At 41.5% G+C, this 22,551-nt stretch overlaps 1 protein-coding gene across 3 annotated transcripts in view; it reads left to right on the top strand.

Annotated features, from left to right (window-relative positions):
* Positions 1-22,146, top strand: part of ATF2 (activating transcription factor 2) — a 121,550-nt gene extending 99,404 nt beyond the window's left edge. For 2 of the 3 annotated variants that reach the window (XM_073577417.1, XM_073577418.1), the window contains exon 12: positions 19,691-22,146. In XM_073577417.1, coding sequence (XP_073433518.1) covers positions 19,691-19,917 — 227 coding nt within the window. In that variant the 3' untranslated portion in view covers positions 19,918-22,146. The remainder of the gene's footprint in view (positions 1-19,690) is intronic. The other variant, XM_073577419.1, reaches the window with a different exon arrangement.
* The last annotated feature ends 405 nt before the right edge of the window (positions 22,147-22,551 follow it).

The raw sequence follows: 22,551 nt of genomic DNA, 5'->3' as shown, positions 1-22,551 counted from the left end.
GGTGTACTGTTTTCCCTCCCTGTAGATCTCACATTTTATGAGGGACCACAGTTTCTCTATGGGGTTCAGATCAGGTGAACAAGGGGGCAATGTCATTATTTTTTCTTTTTAGACCTTTACTGGCCAGCCACGCTGTGGAGTATTTGGATGCATGTGATGGAGCATTGTCCTGCATGAAAATCATGATTTTTTTTTTTTTAACGATACTGACTTCTTCCTGTACCACTGGTTGAAGAAGGTGTCTTCCAGAAACTGACAGTAGGTCTGGGAGTTGAGCTTCACTCCATACTCAACCCTAAAAGGTCCCACAAGTTCATCTTTGATAATACCAGCCAATACCAGTTTCCCACCTCCACCTTGCTGGCGTCTGAGTCGGAGTGGAGCTCTCTGCCCTTTACGGATCCAGCCTCGGGCCCATCCATCTGGCCCATCAAGAGTCACTCTCATTTCATCAGTCCATAAAACCTTACAAAAATCAGTCTTAAGATATTTTGTGGCCCAGTCTTGACGTTTTATCCTATGTTTCTTGTTCAAAGGTGGTCATTTTTCAGCCTTCCTTACCTTGGCCATGTCCCTGAGTATGGCACACCTTGTGCTTTTTGATACTCCAGTAACGTTGCAGCTCTGAAATGTGGCAAAACTGGTGGCAAATGGCATCTTGGCAGCTTCACGCTTGATTTTCCTCAATTCATGGGCAGTTATTTTGCGCCTTTTTTTATCAACATGCTTCTTGCAACCCTGTTGGGTATTTGCCATGAAACGCTTGATTGTTCGGTGATCACGCTTCAAAAGTTTGGCAATTTCAAGACTGCTGCATCCCTCTGCAAGACATCTCATAATTTTTGACCTTTCAGATTCCGTTAAATCTTTCTTCTGACCCATTTTGCCAAAGCAAAGGAAGTTGCCTAATAATTAAGCACACCTTATATAGGGTGTGATGTTATTAGACCACACCCCTCCTCATTACAGAGATGCAAAGCACCTGATTTACATAATTGGCAGTTGGCTTTCAAGCCTATACAGCTTGAAGTAGGACAACATGTATAAAAAGGATGATGTGATCAAAATACTCATTTGCCTAATAATGCTGCACACAGTGTAATATATTATATGTATATGTTTGTGTACTATTTTTTTGTAACTTAAATGCATGTATTTGAGGCTAAAATTTATTTTTGCTTCATTTTGCACCCTTTGGCTATTTCCAGTCTCTTTGTTTTCCCGCACATTCACCTTTGCTGTGGTCATAAATCAGCGGAGAAAAAAATAAAAAAAGTGTTGAAAACCATCAGAAGGAGCTCAGTGACGAATTCTCGCTTAACACATTCTGTAGGCAGCTGTAGCTAGTGCAGCACAGACACCAGAGAAGGCAAACAGCACAGAGTTTTTAATGAAGCACAATTAGAAAAGTGAAGTTTAGCCAAAAACACATGCATTTATGTAAGAAAAAAATGTCCCCAAGGGTGGAGATCCACTGTAAGCTGCATACACAGGAGATAACTTTCTGCCAACCCTTTGTTTGTCACAATTATTTCTCCTGACCTTCCCGTACACCATGCTAATGTCCGTGTGCTGCCTGATTTTTTTTTTTTTTTTTTATTATATAGATGACAGTCACTGAGTAAGTCTTATGCTCTGCCTCAACGTCCGATCAATATAGGATACGCTCTGAGTTTTCTCTCGGATTCCTGATTTTCACAGATGTTTGAATGGATAAGTGAAACTGTATGGGTCCAAGTGCTGCCCCCCTCCAAAAAAAAGCAGACAGCACTTAGACATTAGCCACGGATATGAGAATGCACCCTTAAATTTAATGGGAACCTATCACCACAAATAACGCTTTTATCCTACAGATTAACCCCGATCTGCTGGTTAATAGCGGGAGAAAATGATCTCTACTATTCGGTTTCATTCATTGGGGAGGCGCCGGTGCTGGTTCAATCGCCGCTCTGAGTATACAAAGCAGCCGCTGTAACTGTGCCGCCTTGCCTGTCTGTCAGCCGACCGCAATGTAGAGCCAGTGTCAGTCAGGGCGCGGTTACAGCGGCCGTTCTTTATTCTCAGAGCGGTGACTGAACCGTCACCGCCCCACCCTTATGACTGACTACCGAATACAGGCGGGGAGAATAAAGTTCATTTTCTCCCCGCTACATTCCGCTATGTGCAGATTAACTCTATAGCTGCAGATTAACAGCGTTATTCCTAGTGACAGGTTCCCTTTAATAAAACATAGGCAGTTTAATGGTGAGGTCTCCTATAAATTCAATCCCTTAAGGGGGTTTGTCAGGCCTTGGGATACGTCTGCAGGCCTTGTCAGGCCTTGGGATACGTCTGCAGTTATTCTTTGTGACTGCAGACTTGTGAATGCTCACAGCGACCACGCTGCGAGCTGTCAGGATTCTCCAGTGCCTGGAGCAGGCAGTCATGTGACTGCAAGTATGCGATTTACATACTTCCAGACACATTCTGATTAGCCATGTCCAGCATCGCTCAATTCACTTGCATTGAGTGTGACCGCACGCGCCTAGTCAGCTTTTGACTGCATGTAGACAAATTGCTAGTACCAGAGAATCCTGACAGTGTGCGTTGTGAGAATTCACCAATCTAGAATCATAGAATCGTAGAGTTGGAAGGGACCTCCTGGGCCATCTGGTCCAACCCCCTGCTCAAAGCAGGATTCGCTAAATCATCCCAGTCAGAATAGAATCGTAGAATCGAAGAGTTGGAAGGGACCTCCTGGGCCATCTGGTCCAACCCCCTGCTCAAAGCAGGGGGTTGGACCAGATCACATACAGTGATTGTCCTTTTAAGAAACAAAGCCAATTGTCATTTTTTTACTCTTCTTCCAAGTGCCATAACTTTTTTCATTTTTCCATTAACATTGCCTTATGAGGGCTTGTATTTTGCAGGATAAGATGTAGTTTTCAATGGCGACGTTAATTTTTCAGTTTACTGAACTGAAAAGCAGGGGAAAACTGCCATGAAATGGTGTAAGAAAACAAACGGAAATTGTGACATTGTTTTTTGGAATTTGTTTTTATGATGTTCATTTTTTTTTCTGGGCACTTTAAGAGATGGAAGATGAGTTTTGATTGGTCCAGTAAGCCACACTTTTCTATTAGAATGTGTTAATAAATGAGACATTTTACCTCCTGACCATGGAGATAATGGTCCTGTATGAACCTTACGTAAGTAGTGGCCAACCTCTTCAGTGTAGATTATTGCTCATGGAAGATTTATTTTCATGGCTCGATTTGGGAATTCAATACGGTCACCCGTTGCTTTGTGGTCGGTTCTTCTGGCTGTAGATCTATTGCTCTTTTCCTTCCCTGTCCAAATGCTGATTGTTCCTATTGTTTTTGTTCTCCCTTTTAGGTTTGCTCCTTTTCAGTTGTTTTCCATTTTCCCGCTTTGGTTTGCCTTATCACATTCTTGGTGGGGCTTTATATATTATCCCTTCACTGCACTTCCTTGCTGGCTATACTTCAAAGTGCATTTGTGCTAAGGAGTTCTAGCCCTTTAGCGAAGGGATTTTTCTAGCCCTTTAGCGAAGTGACTGTCTAGTCTGTACACTGACAAGTTGGGTGTAGGTGCAGCTTCCCTCTATAGTTAGGTGATTTTAATAGTTTATTTTACAATAATTTTTTTGCATTTTAACTGGCTGGTGTGCCGACAAGAATCCTCTCCTTTCCTTCCCTCTATAGTTAGTCTTCCTTACTCCCTTTACCCGTTTGCGAGTATGGTTTCTACTAGATTAGTTCTTGGCCATCTTATATTGACATGTAAGTGGCATGCATTTTATTTTATATTGTTTTTTAACCATTTTATATTTTCATAGTTTCCTATTCAATTTACAGGTAAAGAACATATTTTCTCTTTTATTTTTTTCTTTATACTAGATTTATCATGCCACACTTTATGGTGGAAGTAAAACATATGTCATGAGGAGCCGTAATGAGAAAAAACTACACTGTACCGGGGGTGAAAATTGTCCCTGGATTTCAGCGAATCCTGGCAGCTGCTAATTATTCATGTGTATCTGTCTAATGTGAGCATTGTAGGAAAGTAGATGCTGGAGAACGTCTGTCCATCAGAACACGACTAGTCACCTCTTTGGCATTCGGAAGGTTAATTGAGCCTTGCCTCCGCGCTCTCCTATTTTTTGGCTGTGATGTACAGCGCTCCAACCAGCTGCTGCCGCTGAATAAATGGCCAATTTCGTCCCTGGTACACAAATTTGTAACAAATAACAAAGCTGGGAATGCATTAGGCAACATTCATAATATATAACCCACAGCTTTCTCCTTTATGATTTAATGATATTCCGGGATATTTGGAAATGTGAAGATTGTCTCTGCCATATGCAGCCACTTCATTTTAATTTGCCAGTGTCAGTAATTCAGGAGGATAAAGAAACATTTTGAATTGCATGCAAACAGTTCCTCAGGTGCTCGCGATAAAACTTAATAGCCTCCATCTTTACTTGTAGTCATTTTAAGCGGTTTTATCAGAACAGGCAATATTTTTTAATTTAAAAGAATTGAGCAGTAAAGGCAACTTTCCATTGCCATATATATTTAGGAAGCTGATTTTTGTCATTTCTGAGCTGATAAATCTTCCTACACGGAGGCACAGTCATTTGACAGGGCTAGAGAATAACATTTTGCAGTAAATTGGATCGGCATAGGCATATGTTGGAGACCGGTATTAACAATGATTGCGGGGAGGATGAGGCTATTATCCTTTTACATCTGATAAACCCACATAATGTCAAATGCACGCTCCCAATATCTGGCATTGTGCGCTGTGTGCGTCTTTGATGCCTTTCCAATATCCTTGTAAACATGCCACATGTATATTCATCCGGACAGTAAATGAGGTCCTTGTGCTATGCAATTATGAGGGCTAAATGCGCTGTCATATTGGGAAACTGCCGTATGATATAATCATTCCTGATACTTGCTCATTCAACATAGTTGTCATTTAGTAAAAGAAAGAAGTGTCTGAATATTTACTATATAGTGTGTGTGTGTGTGTGTGTGTGTGTGTGTGCGTGTGTGTGTGTGTGTGTGTGTATATATATATATACCCCACACCTGCCTAAAACGTTTTTACAGTACTAATAAAAAATAAAATATATAAATATATATATATATATACATACACATACACAGTGGGGGAAAAAAAGTATATGGCCCGCCACCAATTGTACAAGTTCTCCCACTTAAAAAGATGCGAGAGGCCTGTAATTGACATCATAGGTCGACCACAGCTATGGCAGTCAAAATGAGAAAACAAATCCAGAAAATCACCTTGTCTGATTCAGCAAGATTTATTTTTCAAATTATAGTGGAAAATAAGTATTTGGTCATTAACAAAAGTTCATCTTAATATTTTGTTATATATCCTTTGTTGGCAATGACAGAGGTCAAACGTTTCTGTAAGTCTTCTCAAGGTTGGCACACACTGTTGGCCCATTCCTCCTTGCAGATCTCCTTTAGAGCAGTGATGTTTTGGGCCTGTTGCTGGGCAACACGGACTTTCATATCCCTCCAAAGGTTTTCTATGGGGTTGATATCTGAAGACTGGCTAGGTCACTCCAGGACCTTCATATGTTTCTTTCGAAGCCATTCCTTCCTTGCCCTGGCGGTGTGGATGGGATTATTATCATGCTGAAGGACCCATCCACATTTCATCTTCAATGCCCTTGCTGATGGAGGGAGGTTTGCACTCAAAATCTCATGATTCATGGCCCCATTCATTCTTTAATGTACATGGATCAGTCGTCCTGGTCCCTTTTGATTAGAAACAGCCCCAAAGCATGATGTTGCCACCCCCCGTGCTTCACAGTAGGTATGGTGTTCTCTGGATGCAACTCAGCATTCTGTCTCCTCCAAACACGACGAGTTTTGTTTCTACCAAACAGTTCTACTTTGGCTTTATCAGACCATATGACATTCTCCCAATACTCTTCTGGTTAATTCAAATGGTCCCAAACTTCAGACGGGCCCGGACATGTACTGGCCTGAGCAGAGGGACACGTCTGGTACTACAGGATCTGAGTCCCTGTCGGTGTAGTGTGTTACTGATGGTTGCCTTTGTTACGGTGGTCCCAGCTCTATGTAGGTCATTCACTAGGTCCCTCCGTGTGGTTCTGGGATTTTTTCTCTCCGTTCTTGTGATTTTGGTCTTGCGTGGAGCCCCAGATTGAGGGAGATTATCAGTGGTCTTGTATGTCTTCCATTTTCTTATTATTGCTCCCACAGTTGATTTCCTCACACCATGCTGCTTGCCTATTGCAGATTCAGTCTTCCCAGCCTGGTGCAGGGCTACAATTTTGTTTCTGGTGTCCTCCGATAGCTCTCTGGCCTTCACCATAGTGGAGTTTGGAGTGTGACTGTTTGAGGTTGTGGACAGGAGTCTTTTATACTGATAACAAGTTCAAACAGGTGACATTACTACAGGTAATGAGTGGACAGAGGAGCCTCTTAAAGAAGAAGTTACAGGTCTGTGAGATCCAGAAATCTTGCATGTTTTTAGGTGACCAAATACTCTCAATACTCTCCTAAGTGGGAGCACTTGCACAATTTGTGGCTGACTAAATACTCTCTCTCTCTATCTATCTATCTATATACTGTATATATATATATATATATAATATATATATATATATATATATATTTATATATATCGTATATACTCGAATATAAGCCGAGATTTTCAGCCCATTTTTTTGGGCTGAAAGTACCCCTCTCGGCTTATATTCGAGTCATATACACCGGGGGGTCGGAGGGAGAGGGGGGGCGGGGGTGTCAGGTCATACTTACCCGTCCTGACGCTGTCTCTTGAGCTCCCAGCTTCTCCGCGCTCTCTCTTCCTGCCTTCAGCGGTCACGTGGTACCGCTCATTAAAACTCATAAATATGCGCATATTCATGAGTTTTAATGAGTGGTATCACATGACCGCTGAACACAGGAAGAGAGAGCGCGGAGAAGCTGGGGGCTCAAGAGACAGCGTCAGGACTGGTAAGTATAGCGATACTCACCTGTCCTGCGTCCATGGCTGCTTGCTGCTGTCTGTCATCGGTCAGTGACTTCAGACAGCAGAGGGCGCGGTGACGTGATTAGTGCGCACCGCGCCCCCTGCAGTCTGAACGTCACTGACCGATGACTTGGCAGATAGCGGTGAGCAGCCATGGACGCAGGACAGGTGAGTATGTAATTTTTTTTTATTTTTACATGCAGCAGCGGCAGCACATGGGGGAATAATCTAAGGAGCTTCTTATGGGGTCAGCATATGGGGGAATAATCTAAGGAGCTTCTTATGGGGTCAGCATATGGGGGAATAATCTAAGGAGCTTCTTATGGGGTCAGCATATGGGGGAATAATCTAAGGAGCTTCTTATGGGGTCAGCATATGGGGGAACAATCTAAGGAGCTTCTTATGGGGTCAGCATATGGGGGAATAATCTAAGGAGCTTCTTATGGGGTCAGCATATGGGGGAATAATCTAAGGAGCTTCTTATGGGGTCAGCATATGGGGGAATAATCTAAGGAGCTTCTTATGGGGTCAGCATATGGGGGAACAATCTAAGGAGCTTCTTATGGGGTCAGCATATGGGGGAACAATCTAAGGAGCTTCTTCTGGGGACACCATATGGGGGAATAATCTATGGAGCATTTCCCACCCTAGGCTTATACTCGAGTCAATAAGTTTTCCCAGTTTTTTGTGGCAAAATTAGGGGGGTTGGCTTATACTCGAGTGTATACGGTACATACTTTCAGCTCTGGCAAAAATTAAGAGACCACTTTCAAATTTTCAGTTTGTCTGATTTTTCTCTTTATAGGTAGATTTTTGAGTAAAATGTAAATTGCTCTTTTATTCTATAAACTTCTTACAACATGTCTCTGAATTTCCAAGCAATAAATTTTGTATTTTTTTCTAACAAAGAAAAATGGTCAAAATTAAACAAAAAACCCAGTGCTTGCAGACCTCAAATAATGCAAAGAAGACAAGTTTATAATCATTTAGAGACAACAATACTAATGTTTTAACTCAGGAAGAGTTCAGAAATCAATATTTTGTGGAATAACCATGATTTTTAATCTCAGCTTTCGTGTGTCTTGGCATGCTTTCCACCAGTCTTTCACACTGCTTTTGGGTGACCTTATGCCACTCCTGGTACAAAAAATGTAAGCAGTTCTTCTTTGTTTGATGGCTTGTGACTCTATCCATCTTCCTCTTGATTACATTTCAGAGGTTTTCAATGGGGTGCAGGTGTGCAGAATGGGCTGCCTATGACAGGGATTTGATGTGGTGGTCTCTTAATTTTTTCCAGAGCTTGTATATATATTAGTACAGTAAAAAAAAAGTTTTAGGCAGGTGTGAAAAAAATGCTGCACAGGAAGAATGCCTTCTAAAATAGAAGTGCTCATAGTTTATTTTGAATCAATTAACAATATACAAAGTAAATGAATAAAACTGAATTGTAAATTAAATCAGATCACTTTTTGATGTGATGGTCCATTGCCTTCAAAACATCATCACTTCTATGTACACTTGCGCACGTTTTTTAAACTAAAACTAAAGAAGGGGTCAAAATGACAACTTGACCATTTTTTTTTTCATTTTTTCTTTTTTTTACGATTTTCAGCCAAGTACTGTGACTCTTTTTTGTTCTCTTTATAATATGTATTGCAATTTTCAAAATATATATTTTTTTCTGAACATCTAGGAGTACTAACTACAGATCTTCTGTGGATGTCGTTTATGAAAATCCTTCTATCCCTTCATGTAATCCCACACAGATGTGATTATGTTAGAATCAGGGCTCTGTTGGAGCCAAACCATCACTTCCAGGACGTCTTGTTCTTCTTTACACTGAACATAGTTCTTAATGACTTTGACTTAACCCCTGAATGACCGTAGCTTTTTTCGGTTTTGCGATTTCGTTCTTCGCTCCCCTTCTTTCCAGAGCCATAACATTTTTATTTTTTGTCAATATGGCCATGTGAGGGCTTATTTTTGCGGGACGAGTTGTGCTTTTGAACTACATCATTGGTTTTATCATGTGGTGTACTCGAAAACGGGAAAAAATTCCAAGTTTACTTTGTATTTTGTTAGTTGAAAAAAAAAATCTAGTAACACTTTAATTTTTTTAAATCATTCTCACTGTATATCATTTTTTCTATACTTATGTACAACTTTTACAAAGAGCTGTATATAATATGCTACTAAAGGTACAAGTCCTCCAAGAGCTACTGGCCAAGATGGAATTCAGATGTTTGAGAAACACAGTGCAAGTGCGAACCTTGTTGTCCGAATCGGTAATGGGTCTCCTGACCAGAACTCAGCAGCCTCAGAAGTACTTATATGAGGCTGTTGAGTTTGGGTCAGGAGATATCACGGTCCGTTCTTACACCATATTTCATGGACACCTGATTTCGGCCTAAACCTATGTACATGCTTCCATTTTGAAGAACAGACAAACCAAATATGTCATTAACGATCCCGTTAAATAACTGATACAAACGTCCTCATTGATTATCATGAGATCTGTCTGGGTTCCGTTTTTAGGGCACTCTTTACCTCTGAAAATTGGCTAAAACTCCAGGATTCTTCCGTTGTGCTCTTCTAATTGACATAGCAGAAGGTCACATTTGGGTTGAATTTCTTCTTAAAGGGCTTGTTTCATCTAGTGTAGGGATTCTACTCGCTTAGGTGCGACGGGAGACAACCAGGAGGCACGTTCCTTTAAAAGTTCATAGGGTTTATTGCTCCATAACCGATAAACCAGCACATAACATAAGGAATAGCCTTTAGCTCAGGCGAAAGCAAGTATAAGTGTCCATGATTTCAGGCTCAGTCCTGGAGCCTCAGCAAACACAGGAGGCTTATCCGTCCTCACATACAGCCAATATCCACAGGGCTCACCGGGTCAGCAGCCTCAGCACGTGATCTTCAGGAAGGTAGCACACCTTCCTCCACATAGGCCTGCCGGGACCTTCCACATGGCCTAATCAGATCCATGCACTCTCTCTCATGTGACCTACTCTGGTTACCTTATATGGTCCATAGCCACTCCCCCGGGTCACATGGCTATGACCTCATCACAGGTCCTTCAAGCATTCATACACATATACTTTATTATGACACTCTTAAACACGCCCATGGGTGGGTTTGTAGGTAACTGGCCCGCCCATCTCCCTAGTTACCTGGAGACTTCTTCCTGACACATTAAAGCAGCACCTCAGCAGTATCACTTCTGATCAACACATAAGTCTCCATCTCAAAGCCACCCACTTTGAGATACATAACGGCCATTCAGTATTCTGCTATTCATCCTTTCTCCTGGGACATCCACACAGTGCCCCCTAGCGGACACAGTGGTTACTACACCACACTAGATAATCCCCATTTCATATAACTTATCCCCACTTGAGACTCTCCTATATATACCAGAGCAGGGCCTTTAAAAAGCAACAGCTCTCGGTTTGACGAAACCACGGGAAGAGTCTTGAGGAGATCATTTGCATATTCCCAGTGCCTTCTGGGATAAGTGAAGAGTCTCCGCGAGCTCAACGATCACTGGGTTTTGGCCGTTGCAGCTGAAAAGAGGAAATCGGAGAAACCAGGGGAAGAGTCTTGAGGAGATCATTTGCATATTCCCAGTGCCTTCTGGGATAAGTGAAGAGTCTCCGCGAGCTCAACGATCACTGGGTTTTGGCCGTTGCAGCTGAAAAGAGGAAATCGGAGAAACCAGGGGAAGAGTCTTGAGGAGATCATTTGCATATTCCCAGTGCCTTCTGGGATAAGTGAAGAGTCTCCGCGAGCTCAACGATCACTGGGTTTTGGCCGTTGCAGCTGAAAAGAGGAAATCGGAGAAACCAGGGGAAGAGTCTTGAGGAGATCATTTGCATATTCCCAGTGCCTTCTGGGATAAGTGAAGAGTCTCCGCGAGCTCAACGATCACTGGGTTTTGGCCGTTGCAGCTGAAAAGAGGAAATCGGAGAAACCAGGGGAAGAGTCTTGAGGAGATCATTTGCATATTCCCAGTGCCTTCTGGGATAAGTGAAGAGTCTCCGCGAGCTCAACGATCACTGGGTTTTGGCCGTTGCAGCTGAAAAGAGGAAATCGGAGAAACCAGGGGAAGAGTCTTGAGGAGATCATTTGCATATTCCCAGTGCCTTCTGGGATAAGTGAAGAGTCTCCGCGAGCTCAACGATCACTGGGTTTTGGCCGTTGCAGCTGAAAAGAGGAAATCGGAGAAACCGCGCGCCTATCGGCGCGCGAATTTTGGCTCATCTTTCATCTTTTTAAGAAATCTCAAGATGGAAGAGGCCAGGAGCCATTTGGTGAGCTGCATTTCTTGCTACATGTTCACAGATTTACCAGTGGAAAAGCCAAACTTCACATGCCACAAATGCAAGCTTGTGACCCTGTTGGAGGAAAAGTTGCAAAATCTCGAAGAGAGGTTAGCTACGTTGAAGATCATTAAGGAAGGTGAAGAGTTCTTGGACAGAGCAGAATTATCTCTTCATGTTACAGAAAGAGAAGAAATTCGAAGTGCACCTGAAGAAACAGAGGAATGGAGACATGTGACCCAGAGAAGCAGGAGGATCAGGAGGCAGTCAGCACCCATACTGCTCAGAAACCAGTACCAGGCTCTCACGCAGGAAAACGATGAAGAAATACATCAGGATAAGACTTTGCCAACAAACAGCAACCTTGTACGCCTTCAGAGTCCTCCTGGATGGAGAAAGAAAAATGTTGTGAAGAAGAAACGGAGAGTGGTGGTCATGGGGGATTCCCTGTTGAGAGGAACAGAGGCCGCTATCTGCAGACCGGATATAACTTCAAGAGAAATGTGCTGTCTTCCAGGTGCAAAAATTAAAGATGTGTCTGACAGGATATCAGGACTCTTCAGACCTACAGATGACTACCCATTCCTGCTACTACATGTGGGGACAAATGACACCGCAAGAAACGACCTGGAAACCATCTGCAGAGACTTTGAAGACTTAGGCAAGAAAGTGAAAGAACTGGGAGCGCAGGTGGTCTTCTCTTCCATCCTCCCAGTGGATGGCCATGGAACAAGGAGGTGGAATAAGATTCTGCAGGTGAACAACTGGCTACGTCGATGGTGCCGTCAGCAACGATTTGGATTTCTGGATCACGGAGTGAACTACTTATACAATGGACTACTTGCTAGAGATGGGGTGCACCTTACGAAGACTGGAAAGCAGGTATTTGGAAGTCGCCTTGCTACACTTGTAAGGAGAGCTTTAAACTAGAACAACATGGGAAGGGAAGCAAAAGACCAGAAAAAGCCATACACCTGACAAATGCTACTGAGAACTCTGCTATTAGAAGTGGAAAGGAAGAACAAAGACGAAAGAATCTAATTAAAAAAAATATTGGAGAAAGAGAAACCAATCACAAACTAAAATGTTTCTATACTAATGCACAAAGCATGGGCAACAAACAAGGAGAATTGGAACTACTAACACAGGAAAAGAAATATGATGTCATTGGAATCACTGAAACTTGGTGGGACAATACACATGATTGGAATACAAGACTAGAAGGATACAACTTATTTGCAAGAAACAGACTTGATAAACGAGGAGGGGGTGTCGCATTGTATGTTAGAAATGCGTATATCTGCACAGAGATTGAAGCTTCAGAGACTGGGAGTTCTGTGGAAACTGTTTGGGTAAGAATACAAGGACAGAACAATGGAAAGGACACCATTGTAGGCATTTACTACAGGCCGCCTGTGCAAGCTGAAGATATGGATGAACTCTTTATGCATCAAATGGCCAAGTTCTCCAAAAAATATGACATAGTTGTCATGGGAGATTTCAACTATCCAGACATTTGTTGGGAATCTCTCTCAGGCAAAACTAACAGGTCAAGGAAATTCTTATCCTCTCTTGCTGACAACTTTATCTTCCAAAAGGTAAAGGAGAAAACAAGGGGAACTGCTACCTTGGATCTAATCCTTATAAACAGGGAGGAAATGGTTGAGGAGGTAAAAGTGGCTGGGACCCTAGGAGGTAGCGACCATGCTATTTTAGAATTTTGGATAACTAGAGGCGGAAGACCTGTGAAGACTCAGACGTCAAGGTTAGATTTCAGAAAGGCAGATTTTAAGGGATTCAGAAAGAGAATTGGAGGGATCCAATGGCTGGATATCCTTAAAGACAAAAATGTCCAGGAAGGATGGGAAATCTTGAAAAATGAAATTCTCAAAGCACAGTTGTTAACAATTCCGAAAAGAGGGAAGAATAGGAAGCATTTAAGGAAACCAGGATGGATGAACACAGAACTTAAGCACATGCTAAAAAGGAAGCAAAAAATGTTTATAAAATGGAAAGAAGGAGGCATATCTAAAGAAGAATATAATGCTGTCTGCAGAACCTGCAAGGCACAAATCAGATTATCTAAAGCTGAAAATGAATTGAGGCTTGCAAGAGGTGTCAAAAGCAATAATAAAGGATTTTGGGGATATGTCAAAAGTAAAAGAAAAGTCAAAGATGCTATAGGATTTTTACAGGATGAAAATGATGAAATGGTAAGACAGGATGTTGAGAAGGCTGAACTTTTAAATTCCTATTTTGCATCTGTTTTCTCTCAGAAAGGAAATGTAACATCAACTGTTATTCACTGTCCTATTAAGGGAATAGAAGAATCCAGGATATCTATAAACAGAAAGATAGTGAGGAAACACTTAGCTAACCTAAATGTATTCAAGTCTCCAGGTCCAGATGAATTACACCCCAGAGTACTGAAGGAGATAGCAGAAGAAATTTTTGAACCCCTCTCCATAATCTTTGAAAATTCTTGGAGAACAGGAGAAGTGCCAGAAGACTGGAGAAGAGCAAATGTTGTTCCTATCTTCAAAAAGGGGAAGAAGGTGGACCCAGGCAACTATAGGCCGGTGAGTCTGACTTCTATACCAGGAAAGATCTTTGAACAAATTATTAAACAACATGTATGTCAATACCTGGATAAGAATGAAGTGATTAAACAGAGTCAGCATGGGTTTGTAACTAATAAGTCATGTCAGACTAATTTAATTTCCTTCTATGATGGTATTACTGATTGGGTGGATCAAGGAAATGCTGTAGATATAGTATATCTTGACTTCAGCAAAGCATTTGACAAAGTCTCTCATACAATCCTTATTGAAAAAATGACTAAGTATGGAATGGACAAGGCAACTGTTAGGTGGATTCATAACTGGCTTAGTGATCGGACCCAAAGAGTGGTCGTAAATGGCTGCACATCCAGTTGGAAGAATGTCTCAAGTGGGGTACCACAGGGCTCTGTCCTGGGCCCTGTATTGTTCAACATCTTTATCAACGATTTAGATGAAGGAATTGAGGGTAAACTGATTAAATTTGCTGATGACACAAAGCTAGGAGGGATAGCTAATACTAGAGAAGAGAGAGAGAGGATTCAAAAAGATTTAAATAAACTGGAGAAGTGGGCAGCAACTAACAGAATGGTTTTTAACAGGGAGAAATGAAAAGTACTACATCTGGGCAATAAAAATGAAAAAAGCATATATAGAATGGGAGGAATAGGGCTAAGTGACAGCACATGTGAAAAAGACTTGGGTATACTAATAGATCACAGACTGAATATGAGTCAACAGTGTGATGCAGCAGCAAAAAAGGCAAATGCAATTCTAGGATGTATTAACAGAAGCATACAGTCTAGATCACGTGAAGTAATTATTTCCCTCTACTCCTCTTTGGTCAGACCTCATCTGGAATATTGTGTCCAATTTTGGGCACCACATTTTAAAAAAGACATCAACAAACTGGAGCAAGTTCAGAAAAGAGCGACCAGAATGGTGACCGGTCTGCAAACCCTGTCTTATGAGGAAAGGTTGCAGGATTTGGGAATGTTTAGTTTGCAAAAGAGAAGACTGAGAGGAGACTTAATAGCTGTCTACAAATATCTAAAGGGCTGTCACATTGTAGAAGGATCAACTTTATTCTCATTTGCACAAGGAAAGACTAGAAGCAATGGGATGAAGCTGAATGGGAGGAGACACAGATTAGATATTAGAAAAAACTTTTTGACAGTTAGAGTGATCAATGAGTGGAACAGGCTGCCACGAGAAGTGGTGAGTTCTCCTTCAATGGAAGTCTTCAAACAGAGGCTGGACAGACATCTAACTGGGATGATTTAGCGAATCCTGCTTTGAGCAGGGGGTTGGACCAGATGGCCCAGGAGGTCCCTTCCAACTCTACGATTCTATGATTCTATGATAAGCTCATACGTGAATTTCATAGAAAGCCATATACAATACAAACTAATATTGTGGTACCCTGTGACCCAGAAAAATCGATGTAAATACTTATGTCCTCTAAAAAATTGAGAAAAGTATTCAAGGAGTGATACCTTTATTGGCTAACCAGAGAAATGACATTTGCAGGCTTTCAGAGCTCAAAAGGCACATTCATCAGGCTTGGGGCATTTTGAACTCTGAAAGCCTGCAAATGTAATTTATCTGGTTAGCCAATAAAGGTATCACTCCTTGAATACTTTTCTCAATTTTTGGGGGGGACATAAGTATTTACATAGAAAGCCAAACAAGTGAAACAATACATGTAATACTTTAATTGCCCTATAGTGGCCACTGCAGGAGCAATGTGTGTATCTTCCATTTAGAACAGGGGTGGGGAATCTTTTTTTCTGCCAAGGGCCATTTAGATATTTATACCATCCTTCGGGGGCCCTACAAACTCCGCCCACAAAGTAGATCCTGACTCTGTCACTGGTTTCAGGACGTAATATTTCATTGCATGCCCTTCAGTGTTCAGTAGTGAACACTGCATGTGTGTGATCACAGAGCAGGAAGAAATTTAATGAGCTGGTGGCAATCAAAATACAACTCCCTGCCAAAGCACTGTGGTCCCTGAGAATCTGCCCGGGGGCTGTATAAAAGGTCATCGAGGGCCAGAAATGGCCCTGGGGCCTGAGGTTCCCCACCCCTTCTTTAGAACATCAGATGTTGCTTTGGGAGGGATTCTCCACAGTCCTGCATTTTGTAACGTCATTTTTTTTTTAATTATACTTTTAACTATTTGTCTAAATGGGTTGATACCAATAGTGACCTTACTTAGAGCAGTAACCTCAGTCGTGAATATAATAACCATGCGTAGATATGTAAATGGCGATCCCAACAATATTCTGCACGTTTAGCATTAATTGAATGTTTCCATTTGTCTGTAATTTCCTATTGAGCTGCGGTTCCAAACGATAATTACGGTAAGTCAAAACATGTTTGCAAAGTTACTTTGGGCGTCCTTGCAGCAAAATTAGCGTAAAATCTGTTCACAAATAAGCAAACTCTATCGGCTCGGATCATGATTGCCGGTCTCTTTACAACATAGCAACGCTCACCTTAACTCCTTTATGTGTTAAAACATCATCATCATTACCTTACCGTTTTAAAAATGTCTGTTGGTTAGCAGAGCAATTTGCACATTTGCCATCTACAATTTACAGTGATGTATTTTCATTGGCTTCTTAATTATCTTTCGAGGATCCGCTCAGAAGGACTAAATTATTAGATTCGGTGTGCGGAATAGTGGATGTTTTCCGTGCCCCGAGCCCAATTAATTTGTGCATCTCTGGAACAGCTGGTGGCATTTAGACTCTAAATACGGCTTATTCTCCTGAGTGCACACCATTACAGTCAGGTGCCGGCATCATCACTTGCCTGCACTTCATGGAAAGGCATCCCTATGAATGTGAAAAATCATCTTTATTTGCCATGGAATCATTGCAAGGTGTGTTTACATCACATTTATAATTAGACGCCATTAGTTCAATTAAAGCGGTTTGCAGTCGAAATTTTCATAACCCGCATCACGCCCGTTCATCTGAAGGTCGCACGGTTGACATGTCTTGTTCTTTTTCAGGATTTGATCTAAATTTGATAGCAGAAAATGTCAGGTGCTGGGGGATGTGAATGAAGCTGCTTGGCAAATGATTTCATTTGCTGGCACTCGATCTTAAAGAGATACGCTCTCTCTTGGGTCTCCTCCTACCTCTCACACCGCTCCTTCACTATATATATTGCCGCCTCTTCTTCCCCTTTTAGTATCTTAAAGGGTTCAGTGCTAGGCTTCCTCCTCTTCATGCTATAATCCGCCCCTACTGGACAGACCATAAGCATATATGGCTGATCTTGCCACCTCCATGCAGATGACAGCCCATTATACACCTTTCCTGACTTCACTCCACACTACCAAGAACTGCCAGTGACTGTCTGACTGCTGCTTCTAACATCATGTCCTCCGTCAGTCCGAAACTGAATCATTCCAAAACTAAACTCCTTGTGTTTCCTCCCGCAACTAACCTACCTAAACCTAATATTGCCATTTCTGTGGGTGGCTCTACCATAACTCCCAAGGAGCATTCTCGCCTCCTTAGGGTTGTACGTGACTTAGATTTTTCCTCCTCTCTCTATATCCAATCACTCGCTCATGACTCAGAATCCGACCTTTCCTTACTGTCGATCTTATTCATTCTCGTCTAGACTATTGAAACATTCTACTAATCGATCTCCATTTCACTTAACTCTCCCCATTCCAATCTCGCCTCAGTGCAGCAGCCAGGCTTTTTTTTTACTGCCCAGCCACTGCACCAATGTCTCCAATCTGTGCCAGTCATTGCATTGGTTCTCCTTCCACTATAAAATGCAGCATAAATTTATCATAACCACCCACAAAGCTCTCCACAGTTCTGTACTGCCCTACATGTCCTCCCTCATCTCTATCTACCACCCTACCTATGCTTTGCATTCCACTAATGACCAAAAACTATCCTCCTCCATATTCTAAACCTCCCACTCTCATCTTTAAAACATTTTTTGTGCTGCACCAGTTCTCTGGAATGGGATACCCCAGGCAATCCAGTTTATTCCCAGTATCCATAGTTTTAATTGTGCTCTAAAAACACATCTTTTGGGAGGCCTATCACATCACTAATCAAACTTCTCAATTCTCCCTTTCTACATTTTCTTCAGCATTTGGTCCTTTCTACTATGTATTCCCACACCCTCCATGCCCTCAGTAGCACTTTGTATCTATACAGATACATGCTAATGACTGGTTCATGCAGATTTGCTTGAATACCCATGTTTGTTACAAATGTGGCTGGACCACACACTCTAAGCACTTTTTAGTGTTCGTCTTCCTTTCCCCGCATACCGGTACACACCTGCTGTTCCTATGGACCTTGTTTTAACCTCATAATGGTACAATAAAGGATTCCGTTTTTTACTGCATCTGGGTGTTATACACTATATTTATGCTTTTTTGATCCGGAGCACCGCATGCTCATTGCTTTACACAGCGTGCTATCGGTTTACACACAGGATCTGTTTTATTATACAAGTGTATCCATTCCCCTGGTGCCATTCATTCGTCTCTCTAATGTATACAATTATTTGTACTTTTCCCCTCTGAATTGTCAAGTGCTGCGGAATCTGTTGGCGCTATATAAATAAAAGTATTTATGAAGTTATTATTAGTAGCTTCGGACATCAGAGCTGTGTTTTGAGCAAACAGACGAGGTGTCAGGACCAAAAACCCCACCGACCAGCAGTACTTCGCAGTCTGTATGACATATAAAAGCTTTTTTGCGAATCATAGGTGGTATCCTTTAAGATAAAGCAAAATTTTGTCCCACTAAGTATTAAATGTCGAGCCATGCTTTTGGTGAACTTTTTAGAGTGTTTCTTGATAATGGTTACTTGATTATTTAAATATCTTTTTTTAGAGAAGGACTCTAAAAAATAATGATTTCATAGGTTGTCCCACTGCTCGTTTCCAACAATTCACTGTTTTTTAAAGTAATCATTTCCACTATGGCACCTTCACAGGAGAAATGAAGCATTATATTGTGCCTTATTAACAGGGAATCTGTCAGCAGGTTCTTGCCACCTAATCTAAAAACAACATAATATACGGGCAGAGACCCTGATTCCAGTGATGTGTCACTTACTTGGCTGATTGCTATAGTTTTGATTAAATCACTATTTTATCCGCAGGAGATTATCACTAAGAGAACTAGTAATCCTGGTCTCATGTAGTCCTATGTGTAACCTTGCCCCCACCACTGGTTGGCAGCTCTCTGTGTACACAGTGTGTTTTCAGAAAGCTACCAATCAGTGGTGTGGGTGGGGTTATACAGCGTTCAGCATTCAGAGGACTGCTAGATCTGCAGCAGATAAAAGAGTGATTTTATTAAAGAAAAAAAACTGCAGGAAGTAGCCCAGCAAGAGACACATCACTGGAATCAGGTTCTCTGTTCCTACATTATTCTGCTCTCAGATGGGGGAGAAAAAAATTGATTTTCTTTACAAATAGATTAGCTTCCTAGTAAATGCACAGAAATCTTCTAGAAGGAGAGACGCTCTCTATTGCGACTTTAGTGACTTTTTAATAAGGTTGTGAACAACAGACCCCAATATATCAACACAGAATGCGCTAATATTGTAAATATGGGCTATGAAGATCAGACCACAGCTTTAGATTCTAGTAGTAAGCTGTAGGTTTTGACAAGCAGGCAAAACGCAATTAAGGGATATCATGTAGATGAAATGGTGTATGTGTAGTATACTTAGGCACTAATTATATATTTTGTCTCTTTATTTTATTAGTAGATGCTGAAAAAGATGAAAGCTCCGAAGACCTTTCCATGCCTGGCAGCCCACAGACAGAAGCAATCCAGCACAGTTCAATCAGCACTTCCAATGGCGTGAGCTCCACCTCGGTGGCGGAAGCAATAGCGACATCTGTCCTCACCCAGATGGCAGATCAGAGTACAAAACCAGCTGCCGCACACGTCACTACGGCCCCTCCTCCGGCCCAACCATCAGGAAGTTGATTAGAAACATGTCCCATGCCAGGTTTTAGCAAATGATTGGTGACTTCAGATTGGAAAAAAAAATAAAACAGCGAAAGGCCAGTCTTTATCGTAAGAGGTGAAACTGATGTAAACTCTAATTTTCTGTTTTACATTGTAGCTCCCATGGAACAAGTTCTGCCCTTCTTCAGGATGAAATGTCTCGTAATCTCCTTAACTTTTTCAAAGATTTTTTTTTTCAATCAATTAAAGTGATCCCTTCCTCTTCCCATCATAGAAGTTTGATTATAGGGGCTTAAAAAAAAATCTTAACCCTATTTTCTTGCAAACAATATTGGGACGATCCTCCTGAAACCCAGGGCAGAATTTATGCTCTTTATAATTACTATGTCTCCTTTATACCAAAGTTGCATAGTCCCTTTTGATCTTGATTATTAAGGTCATAATGCACTAGGCGTGAGAAAGAAAGACAAAATTGCTTTTGCTTTTAATCTTTTTGCCGTTTTTTTTGTTTTTGTTTCTTCTCTCTTTCTAATTTGCACAGCTGGAAAGGGAGAATAGCGAAGGATATTATTTATATGTTGTTCATAATTTATGTCTTCTCCCTTTCTAATTGCTTAACATTTTAGCGTTCCGGAAATCAACACACTCTTACATTCGAAATGTAGAAAATGAATTGCTTTTCATTTGCAACATTTGTAGTCTTAAGTGCAATAACTTTTTAGTTGCCTTTTTTTTCTTTTTCTTTTGCAAACCTACTGAAAATAGTGACAAGAAACTCCATAGTCATGGAGTGCAAATACCTTACACCTCTGTATATGATCCTCTGGCTCCCTAAAGACCTATATTCATACATTGGGTAACTTGTAACTTATTTTTCATTGTATTTGGAAGCGGAGTTGTACTTATATCTTGTGTAAGCACTATCATTATTCTGTAGCAGACTTTTGATATATGTCTTGTGGAGAGCAAGCATTAGGTTAGCTAGTAGGAGTTCTTTGGCAATATTCTTTTTGTAATACAAAGCAAGGCACTTAAATGATTATTCTGCTCTTCTTTCTTCAGGAGCATGCCGCTCCCCAGCCTCCCGGCTTCCTGCTTGCCAGAAAGTCGTGGTCTCCTGAAGACTGGCCATTTAGACCAGCTGCATGGTCATGCTGTTGGTCTGAATTGTGCTTTCTCTGATGCTTCTAGCACTGGTACAGAAGATGGATCGAGAGCTAGATCTAGAGAGCTTCAAAGCAGCGCTTACAAGCTCTATAGCTAACAGCTTAAGAGGTTGAGACCACCCCTTAATGGTATTTTAGTCTCCTAGTACGTTATGTTGTAAATTGGACCCCTAAGACACAATGTCTTGATGGTTAGCACTATTGCCTGGCACCACTGAGGTTCTAGATTTGGAATTTGAGGTTTGTATGTTTCCTCAGTTTGAGTATGTTTACTCCATCTACTCACCCGCAAAGCGAAACGTTTCCCCGTAGATCCCCACACAGAGGCCTCTTCCTTAGCAAAATCCTATCTCTTGCTTTGCACTGAGGAGGGGCAACATCCCGAAACACATGTCTGCAAATGGAATGTCTGGTATGGCTTCTTAACCTAAGCCATGTGGCAAGGCTACTTAAAGGTGGCAATAGAGGTCAAGTCCCCTTCCTCTCTAAAGAGGCTATTTGCATATGATTTCTTGCTATACTTTTTAATTATAGTGATGGGTTAATTAGCTTCCATGAAAATTTTATTAGTTTGTGCATGGCTAAAATATAAGGAAAAATTAGTTGAGGACAGGGAACGATGTTCATGTTAGCTCGGAACAGCCAGAGTAAAAATCTTCGAAATTATGTCTCAGGGGGTGGGGAGGCGCTATTAGTTTGATTTCATCTTGGTAAATGAATAATGTGTGTAAAATCTTGTTTGCTAGCCAACCCACTTATGGCCTGTTCTACAAGTTAAAAAAAAGTATATATTCTTTTGTTCCGTGTTGCAGAACGATGGCCATCATCTTGGGTGTGGAAGAACGTGTGGGTCATCATTAGTATGCACCACCAGTGGACTAAGGAGCATGCCAACTTTTTTCTGAGTATGAGTTGCTAGCTGTCCAGATATTTTTGTTGCCCAGTGAAAACAGCAAATAATTAAAGGGAATCTGTCACCTCCCCCCCTGATGTATATGATCTATTAATATGGGCATACAGGTTATAGAAATGTTACACTAGTTCTACCTGTATGCCTCATATTAACAGTCTTGTTGAGAAATCTTATATTCTTTCCTTATGCTAATGATTTCTTCCAGGCTCCGGGGAGTGCGGTGCCTGGAAGAAAATCCTTGCCCCCTGTTTTCATTATACCCCATTAAGGTATAGTCTGCACAGGCTCCGACGACTTCCGTTCCAGTGACCGCCGGGTTGCACGACGATAAGGTGCCCTCCTCACTTCCTCCTTGCTTTGTTATCGCTATGTACACATGGTTCCTAGCGATGACTATGCAGGAAAGAAGTGGGGAGAGCACCTTATCGTTGCACACGCCAGAGGTCACACTGACTCGCCTGCGCAGAAGATCCCTGAATGCAGTGCCCATAGAAGGAAAAGTTACTTATTGCGGAGGCAGTATATATATATACACACACACAGTATATATATATATATATATATATATATATA

Source organism: Dendrobates tinctorius, unplaced genomic scaffold (genome assembly GCF_039654945.1).
Source record: "Dendrobates tinctorius isolate UK_male_01 unplaced genomic scaffold, ASM3965494v1 ptg000056l, whole genome shotgun sequence".
In the NCBI taxonomy this organism is placed as follows: Eukaryota; Metazoa; Chordata; class Amphibia; order Anura; family Dendrobatidae; genus Dendrobates; species Dendrobates tinctorius.
The sequence above is the reverse complement of the archived record's forward strand: the minus strand, read 5'-3'. Positions and strand labels throughout refer to the sequence as shown.